The sequence below is a fragment of the Hippichthys cyanospilos genome, chromosome 10 (genome assembly GCF_059441005.1).
Source record: "Hippichthys cyanospilos isolate Australia breed blue-spotted pipefish chromosome 10, RoL_Hcya_1.0, whole genome shotgun sequence".
Lineage (NCBI taxonomy): Eukaryota > Metazoa > Chordata > Actinopteri > Syngnathiformes > Syngnathidae > Hippichthys > Hippichthys cyanospilos.
In genome coordinates, this window is record NC_142378.1 from 13687288 (window position 1) to 13707605 (window position 20318).

A 20318-nucleotide genomic window follows, 5' to 3' on the forward strand; every position below is an offset into this window, starting at 1 on the left:
AAACAAAGTTCAATTATGTGCATATTTGATATTAAATCTCGCTCTTACCCAATCCTGTCACAGTTACGCTTGCTTGGGTTTGGATCTTGCCAAAATGGTTGTAAGCCTCACAGACGTATTCGGTCTCATCCTCAACCCACAGGTCTGACATGGGAAAGAAACTGTCACGTCTAACTGTCATGTCTATAGTTTACATATGGGCAGTGAATGTGAAACTCACTGGTGATATGAAGACCTCTCTTGTCTTGAGAAATGCTGCTATGTCCGTGGTGCTTATTGAAAAGGGGCAAACCGTCCAGTCTCCTCCAGGTGACTTGTGGATCTGGATGACCTTGGGCTTGGCATGGCAGGGTCACATTGGAACCTATGTCCATCGCAATGTTTAGTGGCTCTTGGGTGAACTTTGGTGCATCTGAAATGTAGTTAAAGAAGGGAGGGTTCATTACATTTCATCTGTGTGTAATATGTTCTGCATGAAACCAAGCAGCTATTTAAATAAGGATTGCGCTCTGACACATCAAAGATCAACCCCAGTGACTGATGTGTCAGTCATGAGCAATAACGCCCTCATTTTTTATTTGTCTGCATGTGCAAAAAATCCAACTATAACTTTTATCTGTCTTTAAAAGCATATACCACACAGCTAATTAAAATATAAACCCTTCAAATTGTGCCCTTGATCTCCAAAAATGTTTTATTCACTGCCAGGACAAAAAAGGCACTATTTCACACGAGTACATTCAGGGCTGGTTCACTGATCAATCACACATCCCACTCATTGCTAGGCAACTCAGCACAATTTCCAGGACATTGTTTTCCTTGCCAGGAAAGAGGTCACTGGGACTCCCTTCTGGAGCAAGGCCTGGAGGTGAAGATCAACGCCTGGTGGCCAGTATGGCCTGCACCCATGGGCCTTGTCGGGCACAGCCTGAAACAACAATGTGGGTCCCATTTCCAATGGGCTCAATATAAAAGCAAAAGTTGCTCAGTGATGGTGATTCCTTGCTTTGGTATATCTTACAGACTTACACTAATTCACGGTGTCAAAGCTGAGATTGGTTAATTTTTTATTTTTCATTCTGTTGGGATAGGTTCCAGCGCACCACGACTCGTAGGTATAAGCAGTCAAGATGGCTAATGGCCTGATGCCTTTCAAACGACATCATGAAGGAAGGACATCAGCCACATAGTGAGAGGCGTGGCTTCAGTGAACAAGATGTTTCACTTCCTAGTTAGAAATGTCTGTACTAAAACCCTTAAACAGTATTTCATAAGATATAAAATCAATAAAGTGCCAAAAGGTAATATTTCATCATTTCTATGCATGCATTTAACTGTGAACCAATTTAAAATATCATGATATGGGCCCTTTAAAAAAAAAAAAAAAATGGAATAATTACCTCCCACATCAAGAGCAATTTTTCCTGTTGAGGTGCCTGCAGTGTTGGAAGCCACACATGTGTAGTCTCCGGCATCAACCTCCTGGGTATTCTTGATGGTCATTGTACCTCCCAGTGCATCTATGTTCACTGAAGATGTTGATTGCATTTGGACATCACCTGGAAAGCAGAAGAAATGTCTTAACTTTATACTTGTTACAAAACATTACTTTCTTTAGTCTCAAACGTGATTGGCATTGCTCCGTCTCTTTGTTGTTACCTTTGTACCACCAGATCTCTGGCCGAGGGATTCCAGATGCATAACATGCCATCACGGTGGTTTCTCCAATACCGGTGAGAATCTCATCACCAGCCACTGTTACCACAGGAGATTCTACGTACAGAGTAGTTAACATAAAAATAAATACTTTATCTTTTATGTTGTATATTCATGAAATATTTGAGTGTATCAGTCACCAATGTAAGTGAGGATGGACACCATGGAGTCAGTTCCCGCTTGGTTGCTGGCCAAGCAGCCATAAACACCTTCATCCATCTTCTCCGTATTTCTTATGGATAGTGTGCCATCAGCTGTCATTCTGTGTCTGAACAAAAGATAGTTTTATGGCTTCATAAAAAGCCGATAAAATGTCAAACCTTTTCAAAAGAATAATGACAACTACCTGCTTGATGCCATGATAAACATGCCATTGTGTGTCCAGGCTAGGAGCGGTGGCGGAAATCCACTGGCTGAGCATCTGATTTGGACTTTTTCTCCTGTTGTGAACGTCTGGTTCCGAGGCTCCGTTGAGACACTAGGAACCTCTAAAGGGAAAATGACATTCAGGATTTTTATAATCAAGAATACTAGTGAAAAAAAAAAAACAAAAACAGCGTAGTGTTTAGGCGCCCAATAGATGCAATCAAATTCAGAGTTTCTCCATCCAAAAACTTTGAACAACCTCATCATGTTGTCTCCAGACCTGGTAAACTGTGGAATCTTCAGAAATGAGCCAAGTGATTCATGATGTGTCCCTCATGCCTTTAAGGGTGTGTTCAACTTGAACTGCCAAATTCAGTCACTGAACACCGCTTTTAGAAAGTTGTGTGGGAAACTGTGCTTCCAGCAGCGTGACAATTTCAGTGTGCATCAAAGACAGAAGAATGTGATTTATTCCGCTTATAAAGCATGGCATGAGGCTGTACACACCTAATTGCCAAATATACTACAAGTACAGGACCGTTTCTTGCAGCCTGACTAGGCCATCTTATTGTTTGACTTTTCAAATGTATGAAGTCATTCACAACGTTCACAATGTATGATCTCACGCTCACCTCCCTGTGTGGAGTTTGTATGTTCTCCCCATGCTTGCGCGGGCTCTCTCTGGGCACTCCGGCTTCCTCCCAGATTCCAGAAAAATGCGTGGTAGGTGTATTGGAAATACTAAATTGTGCTTTGGTGTGATTGGCTGAATGAATGTTTGTTCGTTCCTGTGTGCCCTTGCGATTGGCTAGCAACCAGATCAGGGTGTTCCCTGCCTACTGAGCCATCGACCCTAGTGAGGATTAGCGGCTGGAGAAAATGAATGGATGGATAAAAATTAAAATGAAAAATTCTGTCCGAGTGCTGCTATGCACATGCACATGAAAGGAAAAGACACATGGAATCAAGTTTTTATCATTTTGTTATTTTAATATGAACCTGCTATCAAGTCAAATATATTAAGCCACAGTGTTTTGGGTAATCAGACCTGACCTGACTCTCTTCAAAGCGAGGCAAATGACTATGATAGCAAAGAGCAGGGGGTAATTACAACCTCCCTATGGGTTTGCTGACAGCTGTTTGAGAGAGGGAGTGGGCAATGTGGAACACACAAAAGAAGACAAAGTCTTTGATTTAAGGCAGACACCAAAGAAATGAAATGACTGAAATGAAAGCTTGCATAAAAAGACAGGGAGATATAAATTTCTAAAGGATAAGCATCCAAACCTGGCGCAAACTGTAAAAACTATTTCGACGCCCCATACCCTATGTGAATGAACTTGTCATAGTGCCAACGTTTGTTTAATAAAGTAAACACAGTAGAGAATGCTCATCAGAACAGATTATTTCTCCCTCTTATTCTTTCTTCTTTCATCCTGACTCTCGAATGGATCAGGTCTGGCTGAAATTATCCGATATTGGAAGATCTAATTGCTGTATTGCATCAACATTTCCTGGCATGCACCGTGGTGCGACTGATACTTTCTTTCATTAAGGCAACAAGTAGCTCCTGATTCTTGAAATGTGAAAAGCAGAACTATCTAGAAATGGAAAATATTAACATTGAGAAGGCATAAATCTTTTCACATGTCCAATAAAGCATTAGAGTGAATTATAGTGAGTCAAAGAAGGAAGTAAGGCAGGTGTAAACAGAGTGGGATCATATTTTAGGGAGGAAGCTGGGTTTGCAAAGAGGTGTGAGGTCAGCTAGTATAAATCACGCAGGCGTGTCCATTTCTGTGACGCTAGTTTTATCAGTTAGACTGCAATCACTCAATTAGAAGATATGCTTGATAAGCAATGACTATCCTTCTCAGTGTTCCTTTGTATAAAACAACATTCATGAATGGAAACATGGTAGGATGAATTTGGTGGGCATACTTGGTGGCTCAGACCTCAATCCTGTTAAACATGTTCTAGCTGAGCTATAATAGAGGTGAGAAACAGGCTGTATCATCCATAATCATAAACCGCTGAATTGTCTTTCCTGTCTGTTGTAATGCGACACCAAACTGGGCCGAACAGAATTGAATTTTTTTCAGAAAAGATTCGAAACACAAAGAGATGGAGGTAAAATGTTTTTGGAACACAATAGTATTTGTCTTCATTTAGAGAAAATAGATCCCTATATAAAAACTCCCCTTACCTTGCACAATGAGGTTGACTCGCTTTGCTGTCATCCCTCCTTCATTTACCGCTATACACTCATACCAGCCTGAGTGTCCTGGCGTTACAGAAGACACTTGAAGTGAAAGGTTAGACAAGACGTGTACCCGAGGGTCCAAACGGGCATCAAGACCCTCTCTTATCCAAGTCAGGTTGAAGCTGACTGTGCTGACAACATGGCAGGTGAGGACAGCTCGGGATCCGGGCGAAGCTGTTACGTTGCCTTGAACTGTGATAGCAGGAGGTGGCTCTGCACGAGAATGACATCATAATGGGAGCATGGATTTTAAATGCTTTACTAGCAACAAGTTAATATGACGAGTGACGTTCTACACTGGCATGAAACCGCAGCATTATCCAAAAGAACTTGGGAATACAGTATTCCCCTTTTTTGTTTCAATTATTAACTAAAGAATGTAACTCCTTAAGCAAATCCATCTGAAGATAGAAAGGGTTGAATGGAAAATGTGGAATAACTTAGAATGATATTGAATGATGTTAAAGGATATGAAATGGTATCCAGTAAGTGAGCTGAACATTTTGAAGTTGAAGAATGGTTTGAATCCATTAAGAAATGGAGAAATATAAAAATATTTTTGGTGTATTTTTGTGGGTATTTAAAAGGTTAAAAAAACAAAAGGAAGTCTCAGTCCAAAAATTTAGAAATGGACAAAAACTTGGAAATGTTTAACAATTTTTAATGAATGTTTTAACACTTCGGGCGCCAGAGAAAAAAAGTATTTTGAGATAAAAACCACAACTTTATAAATAGTATTTAAGACATATTGTGACAAAACTAAACAATGCTGACTGAAAATGATAATTATGTGTGATTATTTTTTGCCTTCTGTATAAAATAATAAAAAACATGATTGCATGAATCCGAATGCTTGAATACTATACTGCATCTTTTAGATTTTTATTCGTAAAAATAGTTAAGAATTGCACAAAAATGTTACAATTTGTTGGTCAATGACAGTGCTTGTCAACTTTTTTGTAATATACCTTTTGTGAAATAATTTTGGATGAAAACAAGACTTATAACAGAATATTCGGTCATCTGTCTCAAATTTATCAAACTTTTCACTTTTATCTCTCTAGACATATTTTAATCAGCAACTCCTAAAAATCGATCATGTAACATTGTGTTTTTTTTTTTTTCTCAATTGTCTTCCTTAAAATTCCGTAACGGTCAAGTCAAATTCCATCCGTTAAGTCAACACGCCTTTGTGTAACACTTCACAAAATAACAGCATATAACATTTTGCAAAGGAGTCACTATGACACAATTTAGCAATGATGTTCCAATTAATTTGCTATTACCAGTAATTGGAAACAAAAAAGCACTGTTCCTATCGCAGCATTAAAAAACATTAAACTAAATTTACTCATACATGCAGAAACCCTGTTAAAAATTGAGGTTCCCCTTCAGTGCTTTCACAAGACAACTCATACTGCCATCTGATAACTGCTGGTAAAACAAATACAGTAAAATCCTTACCAAATATAGTTATGCTTTTGGGTTTGCTGTTTAAAAAAAGCCAAAAATCTTTATTTGATTACTTTTGCAACCCACTGTACGTTTCACAGTTATAGCTGTCCCCCCTAAATTATCTCTGGCCTCTTTTGAGGTACAGGTACAGGAGTACAGGTACAGGAGAATTTAGGAAAACAGCGTTTGGACAAAAATGACTTTTAGTGACCATGCTGGAGCACGCTGTATCAAATCTGTTCGTCGGTAATGTGAAATACAAGGCTCAACAAAGGAGCGAGACACTGAGAAATGGATTTCTATTCTTTAATGCCACAACTAAAAGCATATGACTCATATGGTTTCATTGTGTTCTAGCAAGTTTTACTATCTGAAATTCACAAAGATACAATTAATTATTTTTTTTCCATTAAAAAACATCAAAAACAACGTTCCAATTTCATTTTTATTGCATGCAGTCCGAATGGATTGAGGGGGAGTTGGACCTACTCACAAAATACTCAGACGTATGAGTGATTTGAGCTCAAACACGTGAATACCTGACACATCCAGGAATGTGCGAGCTCGTCCCGTCCCTGCGCTGTTCACAGCAATGCACTCGTAGTAGCCTTCATCTTTTGAAGTTACAACTTCTATTTCCCATGATGCTGTTTCAGACTCCCTGGAATAATTAATAATGGTTAATAATGATTTGTCAGAGCTTTAGGGTATTCAGCATTATAGTACTGTACATTGAAGTCAATTTTAGGTTTGCCGTATGATAATTGCTCAACGTGAAATAACTTTCGCTGTTTTCAATCATTGAAATCATTTTCATGCCCTTGACAATGTCTCTGCTAACCTGAATAGTTGATCAACTCCGAGTCTTCTTCCATCATTGCTGAAGCGTAACGTGAAGGGAATCAGGCTTTCCACTTGACATCTAACAGCCCCTTTCTGCAGATAATAACCATGCGTGATTGCTGGCATCAGAACCTTCGGGGCATCTAACGAGAGATACATCGAAAAGTAAAGTTTCCCCTTCATTCTTCATGTTGTCAAAATACAGTATGTACAGCGTGCGTCACCAACCTGGTATAATATTTGAGAAGGACACGCTGGAGACTCTCTGAAAAACAAACCCATCTCGATCATATCCCGTCAACCGAAGAAAGAATGCTTCATTTGGTGGAATAAATTCTGTGATGTTCCAGAGACTGTACGGTTGGCGTTCAGGGTAGTAGCGAATTGGCAGAGTTTTAATGACTTTCCCTGTTATTGCCAAGAGCTCAAGCCTGTCAGCCCGAGCAGGTGGAGAAAGCCCAGTTGTGTTCAGCAGGATATGCGTGGGGACACCTGCAATGTTAATAGAATTTTTCAGCAGTGTTAAATTGAATGTTGAAAACCGTGAGATGATGGTACAACATTAAAAATATTTAATAGAAAATTGACCTTCACTAATTAGAAAAATCATTTCAACTCACTAACCTTGAACTGGACGACTGATTGTCTTTTTGAAATCCATTGTGGGTGTGCGAGAGAAGCCAGCTCGGAAATCTATGCTGCTGAGGCCTGAGATACGAACTGAGTGTCTTCCTTCGCTAGAAGTCTACAATTAAGAGATAAAAGATGGGAAAAATCTTATGGGATATTTCATTAAGAGTTTCCATGTGGCAAAACCAAAATTTATAGACATGTGCATGAAGTATTACAAAGAAGAAAGATTCATTTTTACTGAGAATGGCTCTTTTAGTAAGAGAACGACTCACAGGTTTTAGTCCTGCTAGCTTCCTTGTTGGTTGCTACGTAATTTTGAAAAAATGCCAAAAACCTAGCTGTATAGTTTTAAATTTTGTGCTCTTAATTCCAAATAACATGGATGGATGGATGGATGTGCTGTCTTCCCATTGGTTTGAGTCTACTCGCTAACTACTTCCAGGCAGCTATTGCATGTTTTTCATGGGGTTTAGTTCCTTTGGAGTATTGCTGTTACACTGCACCCCACCCTGTGTATGGTCTCTGATCAAGTAATTATTCTCTAAATGAAATTGACTCCATTTGGCTCTTAGTGTTCTTGTCTCATGGTGTGGTGCTTGGTATGTCTGTATATGTTAACTCGTTCACGGCTACTGAAAGCTATTGACGTCAAAGCGAATCAGTTAACCATTCCACTTAGCGTGATGCATTGTTGGCATACATCAAACTTAAAATATACATTACTTACAGCAAGTAACTGACTTGATCTGTCTATTCACAGAAGAATTTAACTCATTCAATGCCAAATGAAGGCTATTGACATCAGATTTTCCTTGTGACTGGGCTGGCAGGGAAAATGCTACTCTGTCTGGATTTCACTAAAAATCAGGGCTGTGAATCATTATTAACAGTTCGTTGGCATTGATTTTTGATGACAGACTGAACAGATTGGAGGTCTGTTCTATAACTTCCTTTGGTGTGCATGCAAGAATAGACAAGCCAATTAGATTCAGTCTGACTGTGTGGCATTTAAACACCTGATCTTATAATTCCTCACCAATTTGTAAATGACCCTTTCAGTCTGACATTCATATGCAAGCTAGTTGTGCACAAGCACTATAATCAAAACCATCTAATGGCTCAAAGGGTCTTCTTTCATGCCTGGCCTACATGGAGACCAAGTAATTACAAATGAAGTATAGGTTAGGCAGCAGTAACTCAAAACACCTTGGAGGTGTCACAGCTTGGCAGTGGGTGAACTCTGTCAATAGCATAACAGTAAAGAAAACACATGAAGCTAGTCAACAAGTGAGCACATTGACAACTGAACTTAAGCTAATGCTGAAGGCTTCAGTGAATAATGATACCAAATGTTTTGGAAATGAAAAAAATTGAATATTGCAAACTAACATACTAAATGAAAGACAGCTAGGTAAGGACAGGTCAACAATTGGACCTTCCTCCATACCACTAAAAATAAGTGAAACACCAATAAAGTGCATTTCCATAGTTCTTTTAGAAATCCTGGAAATCATATTTATGGGAAACACCTGTTGTTTTTTTCTTGAAGCTAGCAAGAGCTGTAGAGGACGGGTTCCAAAGAGCTCTACTGTTAACACTATGTTGAACAAGAAAGCATTTTTTTTTGAGTCAAGAAAGATACCATTCGCGATCAAATGAGAAAAAAGACTTTGAATGTAATGCATTGAAGTTACCACAAACCTGTAATAAATATTTCACATATCACATGTTGAAAAGGTCTTCCAGATGTAATACACTGCATGCTGAATATTTCTTATTTGCCAAATCTCTCCGTGTCTGACTGATGATGAAAACATTGGAACTATAAGAGTGCCTGCTTGTCTGCTTTCTTGTGTAAAATGGAAGGGCCTCGTTGGACTGGAAGCAAGAGATGAGAGTTGGACTATTACCCAGAGCATGATGAGTACAAAAAAAAAAATTACAATTTATATGGATCATTGCATGGGGGCATCTAGTCATTACATCTTCAGGAATGGAATTTGGTCTTTGAGTTGAGGTTGTATTTCCAATAGGTTTTGCTTTTCTACTTTGATTTACTCAGAAACATACCAAGACTTTGATTTGCCATGAAACATATTTTGTGATGTTAGCGTTGCCATACATTTATATTTTCCAGTGTTTTTTTTCAGTCAAGTTTTATGTTAAATTGTATAATATATATGTATAAATACATGGAGGTATCTGAAATTAACAAAATTACAGCAATCTGAACGTTGCCAAGTTGAAATCCCCAGTTTTGAAAAAAAAAAGCAAATTCAGCTTCGCCACGTTTATCGTTCACTCCTGCACATCATCTACTATTCCCTTATTTGCATACACTTTCATTACAATTTGAACCTCTTGGCTGCTAGGAAATGAAAACTGAGATTGTAAGAAGGTTGTGTTGTGAAAGCCTAATGGACATATCTGTTAAAAAAATTGAATTCTCAAAACTCAAATCTATTCTCGACAAATTAAGACTGCTTTTGTGAAAATGTATCACACACACACAGACACACGCAAACACAGACACACACACACACACACACACACACACCTATATAGCTAATTTAGTAGAGATGTAAGATCATAGTAAACTGTGTGCAGAGAGCACAGCAAATGTTGTGAACTGGTGACCCAGTTTATGCCTTGTAAGAGAAAATTGGACTCAGAGCAAATCTCTGAACACAGTAGTGCTGGAACACAAATGTTGAGCACATAAAATTGTCAAAAACGTCTCGGTACGCTCAGGCGATAAGATTTAGGAGCAACAAAGAGCTCATTATTTATGAATTCATTGACCATGATGGGTGTTCCAATGGCTCGATACATAGCCAAATCCTTGTGTTAAACTAAATCATTGAACTTCAAGAAAATGTTTCACTGGAGCACTTGAGTCATTTGGGATGACTTAAGTGATGCCACAGTCCTTCAGCTCATAGGCTTCTCAGTAAATCAAGAGAGCACTGACGCATAATGAAACTTGGAGGGTAAATGTCATTGAAGAATACATGGCCCCTTCCACAAATCACTCAGGTAAAAATATTTGTCGTTTTACAACATCTGGCATTGACTGTGTGCTGTAATGTGATGTCCCATCAGCAACATTTTGATAGAAGCGTGCCATTGGTTTTTAACTATAAAAGGGTGGTGTTATAGGATGCCTGTCCAAAAAAATACTGTCCATCTACCTGAACTGCTTGCAGAATACATGAACATCAAATTGATAAATTGTCACTGTACCTGAGCACGCTGATATATTAAAGAATTCAATTTCAGAAGCCACATTACTGCACTGTTTGCTGTAAGACTTTGTAAAAGAAAGTTTAGCACAGGAAGGGTATGTAATTGAATCCACAATGCAGGTAGAAACCCGATCTTATACCTTGATGGACCACAATCCGGTCTGCGGGTCCTTGATGTTAACAACTTTGGCAGAGTTGGGAATGTGCAACAGCTCGGTGAGACCATCACTTTTCCCCATGATCCTCCCTGGAGGCAATACATGAACATGCAGTGATAATTTGACCCTTTCGCAGATGCTGTCAACATAAATTAATTTTCAAATCCTACTCATGCATGGTTAAATATTGTATATAGAGTGAGATATTTTCATCAATCCGCATAGTATAATTGCTTATGATTGCAGTCTTATAGACATTTGAACACATGTAACAATCATCCTACCCTGGGGGTTTATGATCTGGATGTCTGGTGTGGGGCCACTGAGGGAAACAGTGACTTCCTTGAGACTGGGGTCAAAGGGAATCCGCCAGGTGTTGCTGACCCCATTGAAGTGATCCGTTGACAACAGGTGAACTTTTGAGGACTGAACAGCCTCCTCAACCCACTTCAAAACCTATAACATAAATTTTGTAGCCATCAATTTTTGGCAGGATATTTGTTCATGGCGATGATTCAGTCTATCTGCAATCTGTTTGTCTGTAAATATTGTTTAGACAACATGTTGGACAAATCGAGAGTAAATCAACAGAACCGTGGACAATTGTAGCAAATTATTCTGCACCATTTTCCATTGATTGCTTCTTTACGCAAATTAACTCCACACACTGGCTGAATTGCTAAAGATCCAGTCATTAATTATGTCCAATTGTGCCAAGAGTCTAAAACCATTTTGAGTAAATTAAAATAATTTGTAAATCTTGACAAGAACTACATGCATAATTTATTAAATGACAACTTTAAAACTGCTTTGCAGTTCGATGAACGACACATTTCGAGAAGTCGTAAATTGTCTGCTTCCTTTTCGATTCTGCAGCTTCGCCACGACTGACTGATTTTATCACCGTGACCAAGGCATGTCTTTGTGAATCAAAATATTTTCCCCGTGACTCAGACAACTTAAAACTTGCACTTCAAAGCTCCGAGGAGTACAGAAATGCACTCCCGCATTAGTGTTTGGTAACACTCTTACCTCATTGACCTGTTTCTTGTCTAGATGGAAGACCTGTCCAGAGCTGGTGGAGGCAATTTCCTCATATGCCTTGTAGCCAATGTGTGTCCTATCATCACAGTCCCCCGTCAACACAAACACAACCTACATACACACGTCATAGATAAGAACATCGATCACAATGATCTCATAATATCATTTGTTAAGAATACAGTCTCAGCCCAACCTGGGACTGTTTCTGCTGAATGAGTTGAAGGACATCATAGGTCAGTTTGTAATCTTTGGAGCGAGCATCTGTGAAGACGTAAATGAAGGATCCGGGCAGTGAGATCTCTAGGGCAATTTTTATGGCACCGATGCTCATCTCTGGACAGTCACCACCACCCTGTCAATGAAAATGGTGTCATTGGCACACAACAAATTCTAATAAGCAAACTCTACAGAAGTAATAGTAAAAATATTTATGTTTGTACTCTTAAAAAGCATAGCACATGTACACAGTAAAGCCTGTGGAGTAAATATGACTCTCAAACGACTATGTTTGGTCCTGGTCTAAACAGAGTGACATTCTAGGAAATTGTACATTTTTGCTTAGTTTAGACAGGGACCAAATACAGTACAGTCTTTTCCGAGTCAAATATGTTCTATCTGTAAAACAGTACATTTAAAAATTACAGTTTTCAATAGAAAATAACGATGAAAACAGTCTCTATTCTCGCCTTCTGGACTGTTGGAAAACAAACACAATCCATCACTCAAAACCCTTTTGTCTGAGCCATACGACAATTGCATGCCAACACACTCAAAATAGACAGCATTGTACAAAATTTTCATAGTCTCGTTTATACTTAAACATTACAGTAACACTGCTGTAAAAACATTCGAAATGTCCACAATAGTGTCACCTTGTAAACTATTGACCAAAACCATCCATACAGCCAGGGTGATAACATATCCGTCACCAATTCCAATTACATTTTGGTAATAAGCATTTTATTGGTATATTCTTAACTAGTTGCCAGCCATCATGTTCACATTGACTTTGACTCATCTTTTTACTGCAACTGTCACTCCTGACCTCTACTAATAAAGTGAATAACACAACATTGTTATAAAATTTCCATGTCAAAATAAATGTCAGTTTACCAAATAAAATATGAATACGAATGTTACGGTATGCTTTCATTTTGAATTTTATCCTATCACCGTTTTGCGCTGTAATAGCTTGACTAGTCTTTCCACAGCAGTGGTTGGCCCCAACTCCCGATACCAACAACACTACGTTGTTTTGATATCACATTCAATAGTCAATTTTGGGCGCTAATAAATGACCTAAAGACGTTGACATTGACATACAGCACCTGCTGTCGGTGTTTACCGGAGCCTGGGGCTCCACTATAGCTGCATCTAGCATAAATTAGCTGCTAGCTAGCAGCACGAGAGTGCTTCACATAGGCTGTTGTTTTAGACATAAATGACTTTGCACACTTTGATGCTGACTACCTGACACAATAGTTGTTTTTACTGATCACATTTTAACAAACCATGCTGACTCAAAATGTACTGTTTCAGCAAGCAAATTCCTCTCTTTGACGAAAATTTATGAGGTTTTTGTGGAGTGAAGTGGTGTGCCAATAAGCACAGTTTAAATATAAGTAAAAAAAAATTATTGAGTTAAGGGGGAAATCACAAAAGTCACAAAAAAGCCTGACTTGAGAGTTGTAACTCAGAACCTCCAGGCTAGGTCTAATACTGAAGACATTGTATCACTCAGATGAAAATATCCAAGTTGTAAATACAGTATATTAAAACTAACAGTCTGGAAAACAAAACAAAACCTAAAGTCCACTGACACAACTCAATAATTTTTACTGGTATATAGTACTTAATTACGTTACAAAAATTTTATGCTGGTGTAGAACTGTAAAATAGGGGGCATGCAGTCAGTCATCTCGTAAAGGCGAAACAAAAATCCAACAACAACAAAGCAAGAAGATTTTTCAAGAGGTTATTCTTTGGTCAATATCTGTGTGGCTGCCTGCTAGGGTCAAACATCCTCCACCTGATTCCAAGCATGACATTGTCCTCAGACCACTTTTGGACTTTGACATCCTCGTCCTCAAAAAAAAACAAAAAACAAAAACTAAACTCGTGACACATCTGTTTCCAAGATCAACAAACATCCTAAAAAATGATCCATCATACATCTTTGGACAAGTGGAAGGGAAAAAGGACAAATAGACATGCTAGCGAGACCAATAAAGTGGAAACCGGACTGTTTCCATATGCCATACGACACATTCACTCACCACTATGTCAAAAACTTACACCAACAGCTTTCTTTAAAATACTCTGAAGGATTCTAAACTCTGTCTTTGTTGCCGTTTGTCAGAGAAAGTCCTGATTGCAATGTGCACAATGGTGAGTACTTACAGATTAAGAAGGAGTTTTAATCATCATCACCTAGCTAAATTTTGGCCTGGTTACTGTTATGACATATTGTAATTCCACATCTAAAAACATCCCCAAGATGTAACTTTTATAATCTTATAAATGCAAAGCAGCAGTATGATTTACAAAGCCGCATTATCCATGTTTAATAAAAGTTTCAGCCTAAATTTTCTTGCAAGATGACTTCAATTTTGCCAAAGTCCAAACTTCTTTAAACCTGATACCCGTTCAACCCACCTGAACATATAGCTCCTTCAGCTCATACTGGAATTTCTTTGGGTCTGTTGTGATTGTTACTGGTCCGATTTCTGCAAAGAATTTCATAAATCTGGATTAACAAAGTGAACAACAAAGATCATTACAGTCTTTTGATCATTTTTGACATTCACAGACAGTTACCATTTTAAATGAGGTCCATGTCCAAATTTCATCATACCATTTCTCTCCTCATTAGGTTACAGGCCATATCAAATATTCTATAGTCCATCTAAAGATAGTAATAGAATGCTGTGATTTATGCTTGAAGTTATCAAAATCCTGTAAACTGCTCAAAAGATTGCAGTTCATCACAATTTTCTGAGACAATATTGTTTTTTACATCAACGGCTGTATTTTTAATCTACAGCTTTCTTACAACTTACTTGTTTCTTCAAATAAATGAAGGCTTTTTCTACCACTTATAACATTCTGAGTGAGTCAGGAATGCGGTGGACCATTTCCCATCTGATTAAAGGCAAGAGGCAGGATACACCTTGGACTGGTTCCCATTCATTCACACACACAAAGAAAATCACACTTAACTCAAAATTTGGTTGCTTCACCATACTTAATGTGTATCAACTACAGATGAGACACATTTATGAAGCCATTTCTGATCAAGCTTTGACCCTTGGAGAACCTTGGGATTGCAGTGTTGCATTGGTAGCCGCTGTATTTCTCAGCAGACTTTTTTTGTAACCATTAGTGAGCTGCTAAGCGCTTTTAAAGTCAAGCTAGTTATTTCAGCATCTGCATCTGGTCTGGGGAATAGTCTTATTGAAGGCTACAAAAGAATACGAGCTGACAAGGGAGCCACTTTGGGGTTCCCTTGTAGCTTTAGACGATAAGTAGAAATCAAAATAAACTAAAAATAAGTCCTGCATTTGATCACTTGGCCTTAACTCAGAAGTTGGGATAGTACAGTGCGCACCCAAATCATTAATACAGATACAGAACTTGATAGTGATACATAAAAAGCTTTTAGAGTACTCTATTGTGAGTCAGCACGGCCATTGTCCATGCTAAGACCGCAGACATCTAGGCGTGTGGTGAAGGGAGGGCATCCTAATTGCATGGATTACAATATATATGCACAAACAAACTAGGAATGTCTGATAAACAAAACACAACAAACAAAATATGTTGTCAAATAACTAATAATAATAATATTAATAATAATAATAAATAATATTGTCAAAACAAGATGTTTTACTTCCTGGTTTGAAATGTCTGTACAATACAAATCATAAATATAAAGACATTAAATCACCAATGTGCCAAATATGCATATATTTAACTGTGAAATTTGTAAAAAATTATATTGGTAATTTAATATTAGAATCCATACTAACTATGTCGAGGAAAAAAAAAAAAAGTAGCCCTACAATTTTTGATACAATTTGATACAACGTATCTTTGAGAAATTCTTTTCGAGGATGCTGGACTTAAAAACATAGAAAATGAACAAGGGAAAATGATCTGAGAGTGGCACTTCCCAAGGTGAAGCCATGCATATGTGCACTTGTCTCACAGAGGCAGACAGGAGAAGTCACACTGATTTGCATCTTCGTAAACTGTATTTAATTTGTTGTGATTTTATGCACTGTGTTTGTTTTGTTCCATAAACAAGTGGATGTCAATACGTGTTTCATTTTGTGAACCAGTAAAAAAAAACCTATTGCCTACCTATGCCTTGAATTTGAAAGTTATCTTATTTTATTTTTCACTAGAAGGAAGGATTTGGTGAATGTGCATTTGAAACTGATGGAATTCATCACTTCCAACAAGGTTAAGAACCATATTCCAGATCAAATTTACATGACGTAAATCAACTGTGCATGACAACATGCTGTAAAGGAGCAACCTGACGACATTCCTGGCAGGAGAGTAAAGGAAAGGATAAAGAACACATGATTGGCATGAACAAAACTACGTGAAGGAACTCAGATGAAACAATGCTTGCAAAATTGTCGGGAACAACCAGAAAAAAATTAGCAGCATAGATTGGGCCAACAGAAATAAAGATCCGCACTTCTTCCTTTTCCCTAACTTTGCTTGTAATGCAAGTTGACATAAGTGAACGATTGGCAAATCATCAAAGCTTCAGGTATTCTTACAACATGCGTCTGTAATGCCATGAATGCAGCCCACATCTGCACATCATGTGTAAGATTAAACACTCAAATAGTCATCTAATGAGGCAAACTAAAAGTGGGCACATATCCACTTCTTCTTTTCACTTCAGACTATGGCTAAATTGGTTGAAACCATATTTGTATTCATTGGAGTGTGACTTTCTGGTTCCTTACAGCATCAAAAGCGTGGAATTCAGATGTGCGTGTCTGCGGGGTCACTGTTATGGATGTCTTGACAGGAAATTATTTTTAGACGGCAGCACAGTTGTTAAAAGTCGAGCAGCCATACATTTTTTTTTTCAGAGCTTGTCCTCTACCAGGGACATAAAAAAATGGTTCTGTTATCATTTATTGAGCACAACACCAGTGATGCCATCTACGTCCTTTATCTGCTTCATGCAGAGCATTGTGCACATTTTTTTTGGTACAAACATTGGATGAAAAGAATTATTATTGTTTTGGGAAAATGATTAATCTGTGATTAATCTATATGGCCAAGGGTTAGGGTTAACCTTCACCGAGAAGAAAATATTCATGTATTTATTCATTTATAGTCATTATTCATTCAAAAGTAAAAGGGACAGCTGCAGTGTTTTACAATTATTACCACTTGGCATTTGTTGTTTTTGCACCGGTGTCCTAACGGCTTCCCCTTCATAAAAGAGTTTAACAAAACAAAAAGACAGTCTTTGAAACCTCTGACATTGAACGCAAATCATTTCAGTGCTGCTGCTCAATTGCTCGTTTTGGATTTCATTTGGGACAAAGATTTTGGTACATTTCAAAATTGTACAATGGCAACAAGCAGCGGCGATTGACTTTAGAGGTTCATCTGTAAGTGTGAGAAAGGGGAGTGAGGTTGTTTTCAATTTTTGGAACTCACTTGTTCAGTTCACAACAAGTAGCTGTTACGGCACTTCAAAGGCAACAAAGGCTATAAACACACGTTGCGTATTGTCATTGCGCTGACTCAGGGTAAAATGTGCCAGAACAAGAGTCACTGTCAGTGACCATCAGCCATGGGGTGTAATTCATTCCATTGGCCCCACTGTAAGAACACATGTGGATCTGCACGTTGTTAATCATAGATTAGCGAGCATGCCGAGTAAGAGTACACATTTCCACTGCTATTCTGTTCTGCTATTCCAGAGTCCTACGGTTTTAATCAGACATACAGTACACCAATTAAATGTTTTATGTGCCAAGCCATCTATTAAACAGAAAAATCTCCACTTGTTGGAGGAAAACACAAGATGGAAATTTTAAGCGCAAACTTGCCTTGGTTCTGCTGCCTTCTTGTATTGTCCATTCATGTCAGCAAACTAGGCTCTTTTAAAACACCTTTTTAATCACTGCCTAACATGTTATCCAAGTTGACGTCAAGCCTGCAGTGACTGAGATGGCATCAGAGTTTTCTTTTGATCTACTATAAAACGAGCGTGTGATGCAAAGTTCCCCCATATGAAGAAGGACCACCATGTTTTTAGGCTGCTTATCATGGCACCGGTCCACTTAATACAATGAAGTATTGCAGAATGTGCGGCCTACATCCTACACTAACATTTGACTTGAGCAAAAAGGTAATCCACACACGCAAACACACACACACACACACACACACACACACACACACACACACACATCCACACATGAAATGAAAACTGAAGATCTAATGCAAAAAAGACAAAGCACTTGTTCCAGGGAGTGATGACAGCTCTGAAACAAATACGAGTCACTCCTTTTACAGGCTTACTGCTATTGGAGCAACACACGCACAGAAGACGTATGACTCCACAGGGTTTGTAATCATTGGGTGTACATTTATGAGACTCGTTGTACCTATGGGTGGCCTTTACACTGGCAATGAAGACGTACATTCAGTTAGGGATGGGCAGTTTCATACCAAAACATCAATATTTTGATCCAAGTGCTCACTTTTAAGTATCGATCCTGTGATTCATTTATCATATATTTTTAAATCTCTAATTTTTTGGTGTATATTTTTCTGCACACTAAATGCTTTTTTATTCTGTGGACACTAAATACTTTTTTATTTCGCTTTTTTAAATCTCAAATTTTTTGGTGTATATTTTTCTGCACACTAAATACTTTTTTATACTGTGGACACTAAATACTTTTTTTTATTTCGCTTTCTGCATGCACAAGAGTTCCAGCGTCTTCTCCCGCCCACTTTGTCCCAAACCCATCCCAACCATGCTTTTCCTTTGCCCTCCACCAACATAAACATTGCGATATTTGGACAAGGCATTATTTCCACTAACAAAATCATCGGTATCACCTTTGCATTCAAACAAACAAAAAAAAAAGGGGAGTGACATTTACTTGAAAAAAAAAAATAGTTCATTTTAAAAGTAGAGTTTTTGAGAACATCTTTTACATGTTTATTGCAACAAAACGTTACTTGCGTTAGTTCCTCAACTCTTTTGGAACTTTTTTTTTTAATGGGTAAAATTTACTCAAAATCTCTTCTTGTAATATTTAAACTATGACATTTTGGATGAATTAATTTTCCTTTTTTTTTTTCCAAGTAAATATTACAGCAAAAACATCACGCAAGCGGAATTGATGTTGTAAGCTAACCGCTTTGAATGTGATACAGTCACTGGTTCAATCATTGTTTTCCAAAGTAGAGGCAGATGCTTGCTTTTCTTTATTAAATATAGAAGATAATCAATTGGTTTTCATGAAGCACTACAAAAAAATGAATTAATGAATCCATGTTAAGAGGCTGAAATTGGAGCATTTGAAAGCTTTTATGCGGTACAACAAAAAAATAAACAACTGCTAGTGATTAAAATATTTTTGGATTAATTTGATAATTAATTCATTCATTTTGACAAGATGAATGTGTTGACCCTCGCTAGGACAACTCAAAATTGGTAGTAAAAGACGTGAAACTAGATTTCCGCCTGGAACGTTCATGCGTCAAGCAAAACCAGGGTTTAGTAAATGCAATGGGATATGTCTTGAAACATTTGTGTGTGGGACACTACTGGCTTATTCTCGAACGGTTCAATTAAGTGAGCCGTTCAAAAGACTGGCTCTTTTATGTTTTTCAGTTTATTATAAAATATATCTGCAGAGGTGAGTGGTGAGCAGGGGTGGCTCATGCTGTCAGCAAATTCAATCCATACTCAAGAAATGACACTTTAATTCACAGAGTACAATTCAAAAGCACTTAACACCTTTTCAAAAGAATTCAATTAAAATGAAATAAAACAGGATTAGAGGCGGATTTCATTACAGAACTGTTTCATCATGTAAATGCACGTAATAATATGGAATAACTTTGATTTCAGTGTGTGTATGTGTGTGTAGACAGAATATAGTGTACAGTATGCTCCAAAGTGGAATTCAAAGGTGAGTGCCCCCAGGAGGGATAAAATGAAGTTTTCAGGACCCTGTCCAGCCCCTGTCCCCACTATTGACCACTAGCTTAATGGCTGTTCAACCATGCACTTGAACTCTTTGTTCTGGGTATGGGTCACACAGCGTAAACACATCTGGATCAAGTTATCACAATCTGCTTATTTGGGGAGAATTGAAACTCATCGCACAAGAGGGAAATAGCATTCAATTAACAATCCTTCCAATTTTAATCAATATCATCATTTTGACAACAATTTGATGACTGTTCTGACCATAAAAGGTTTGATGAGACCTAAAATTGCTGTTCTGATGAATTCCAGATGAAACTTCATGGAGACAGGCAAGCATAGATTTCTCCCTTGGCTTTCCTTGAAAATGATTATGAATTTGGTAT

At 38.0% G+C, this 20318-nt stretch overlaps 1 protein-coding gene across 3 annotated transcripts in view; it reads right to left on the minus strand.

Moving 5' to 3' along the window:
• Window positions 1-20318, minus strand: part of hmcn1 (hemicentin 1) — a 90216-nt gene that overhangs the window by 61082 nt on the left and 8816 nt on the right. For all 3 annotated transcript variants that reach the window (XM_088425172.1, XM_088425174.1, XM_088425173.1), the window contains exons 2-17: window positions 14379-14449; window positions 11917-12075; window positions 11712-11834; window positions 10964-11135; window positions 10662-10768; window positions 7268-7388; window positions 6872-7135; window positions 6642-6786; window positions 6340-6461; window positions 4289-4558; window positions 2063-2204; window positions 1857-1984; window positions 1660-1773; window positions 1401-1559; window positions 221-412; window positions 49-144 (exon numbers count right to left, since the gene is read on the minus strand). In XM_088425172.1, coding sequence (XP_088281298.1) covers window positions 49-144; window positions 221-412; window positions 1401-1559; window positions 1660-1773; window positions 1857-1984; window positions 2063-2204; window positions 4289-4558; window positions 6340-6461; window positions 6642-6786; window positions 6872-7135; window positions 7268-7388; window positions 10662-10768; window positions 10964-11135; window positions 11712-11834; window positions 11917-12075; window positions 14379-14449 — 2385 coding nt within the window. The remainder of the gene's footprint in view (window positions 1-48; window positions 145-220; window positions 413-1400; window positions 1560-1659; window positions 1774-1856; window positions 1985-2062; window positions 2205-4288; window positions 4559-6339; window positions 6462-6641; window positions 6787-6871; window positions 7136-7267; window positions 7389-10661; window positions 10769-10963; window positions 11136-11711; window positions 11835-11916; window positions 12076-14378; window positions 14450-20318) is intronic.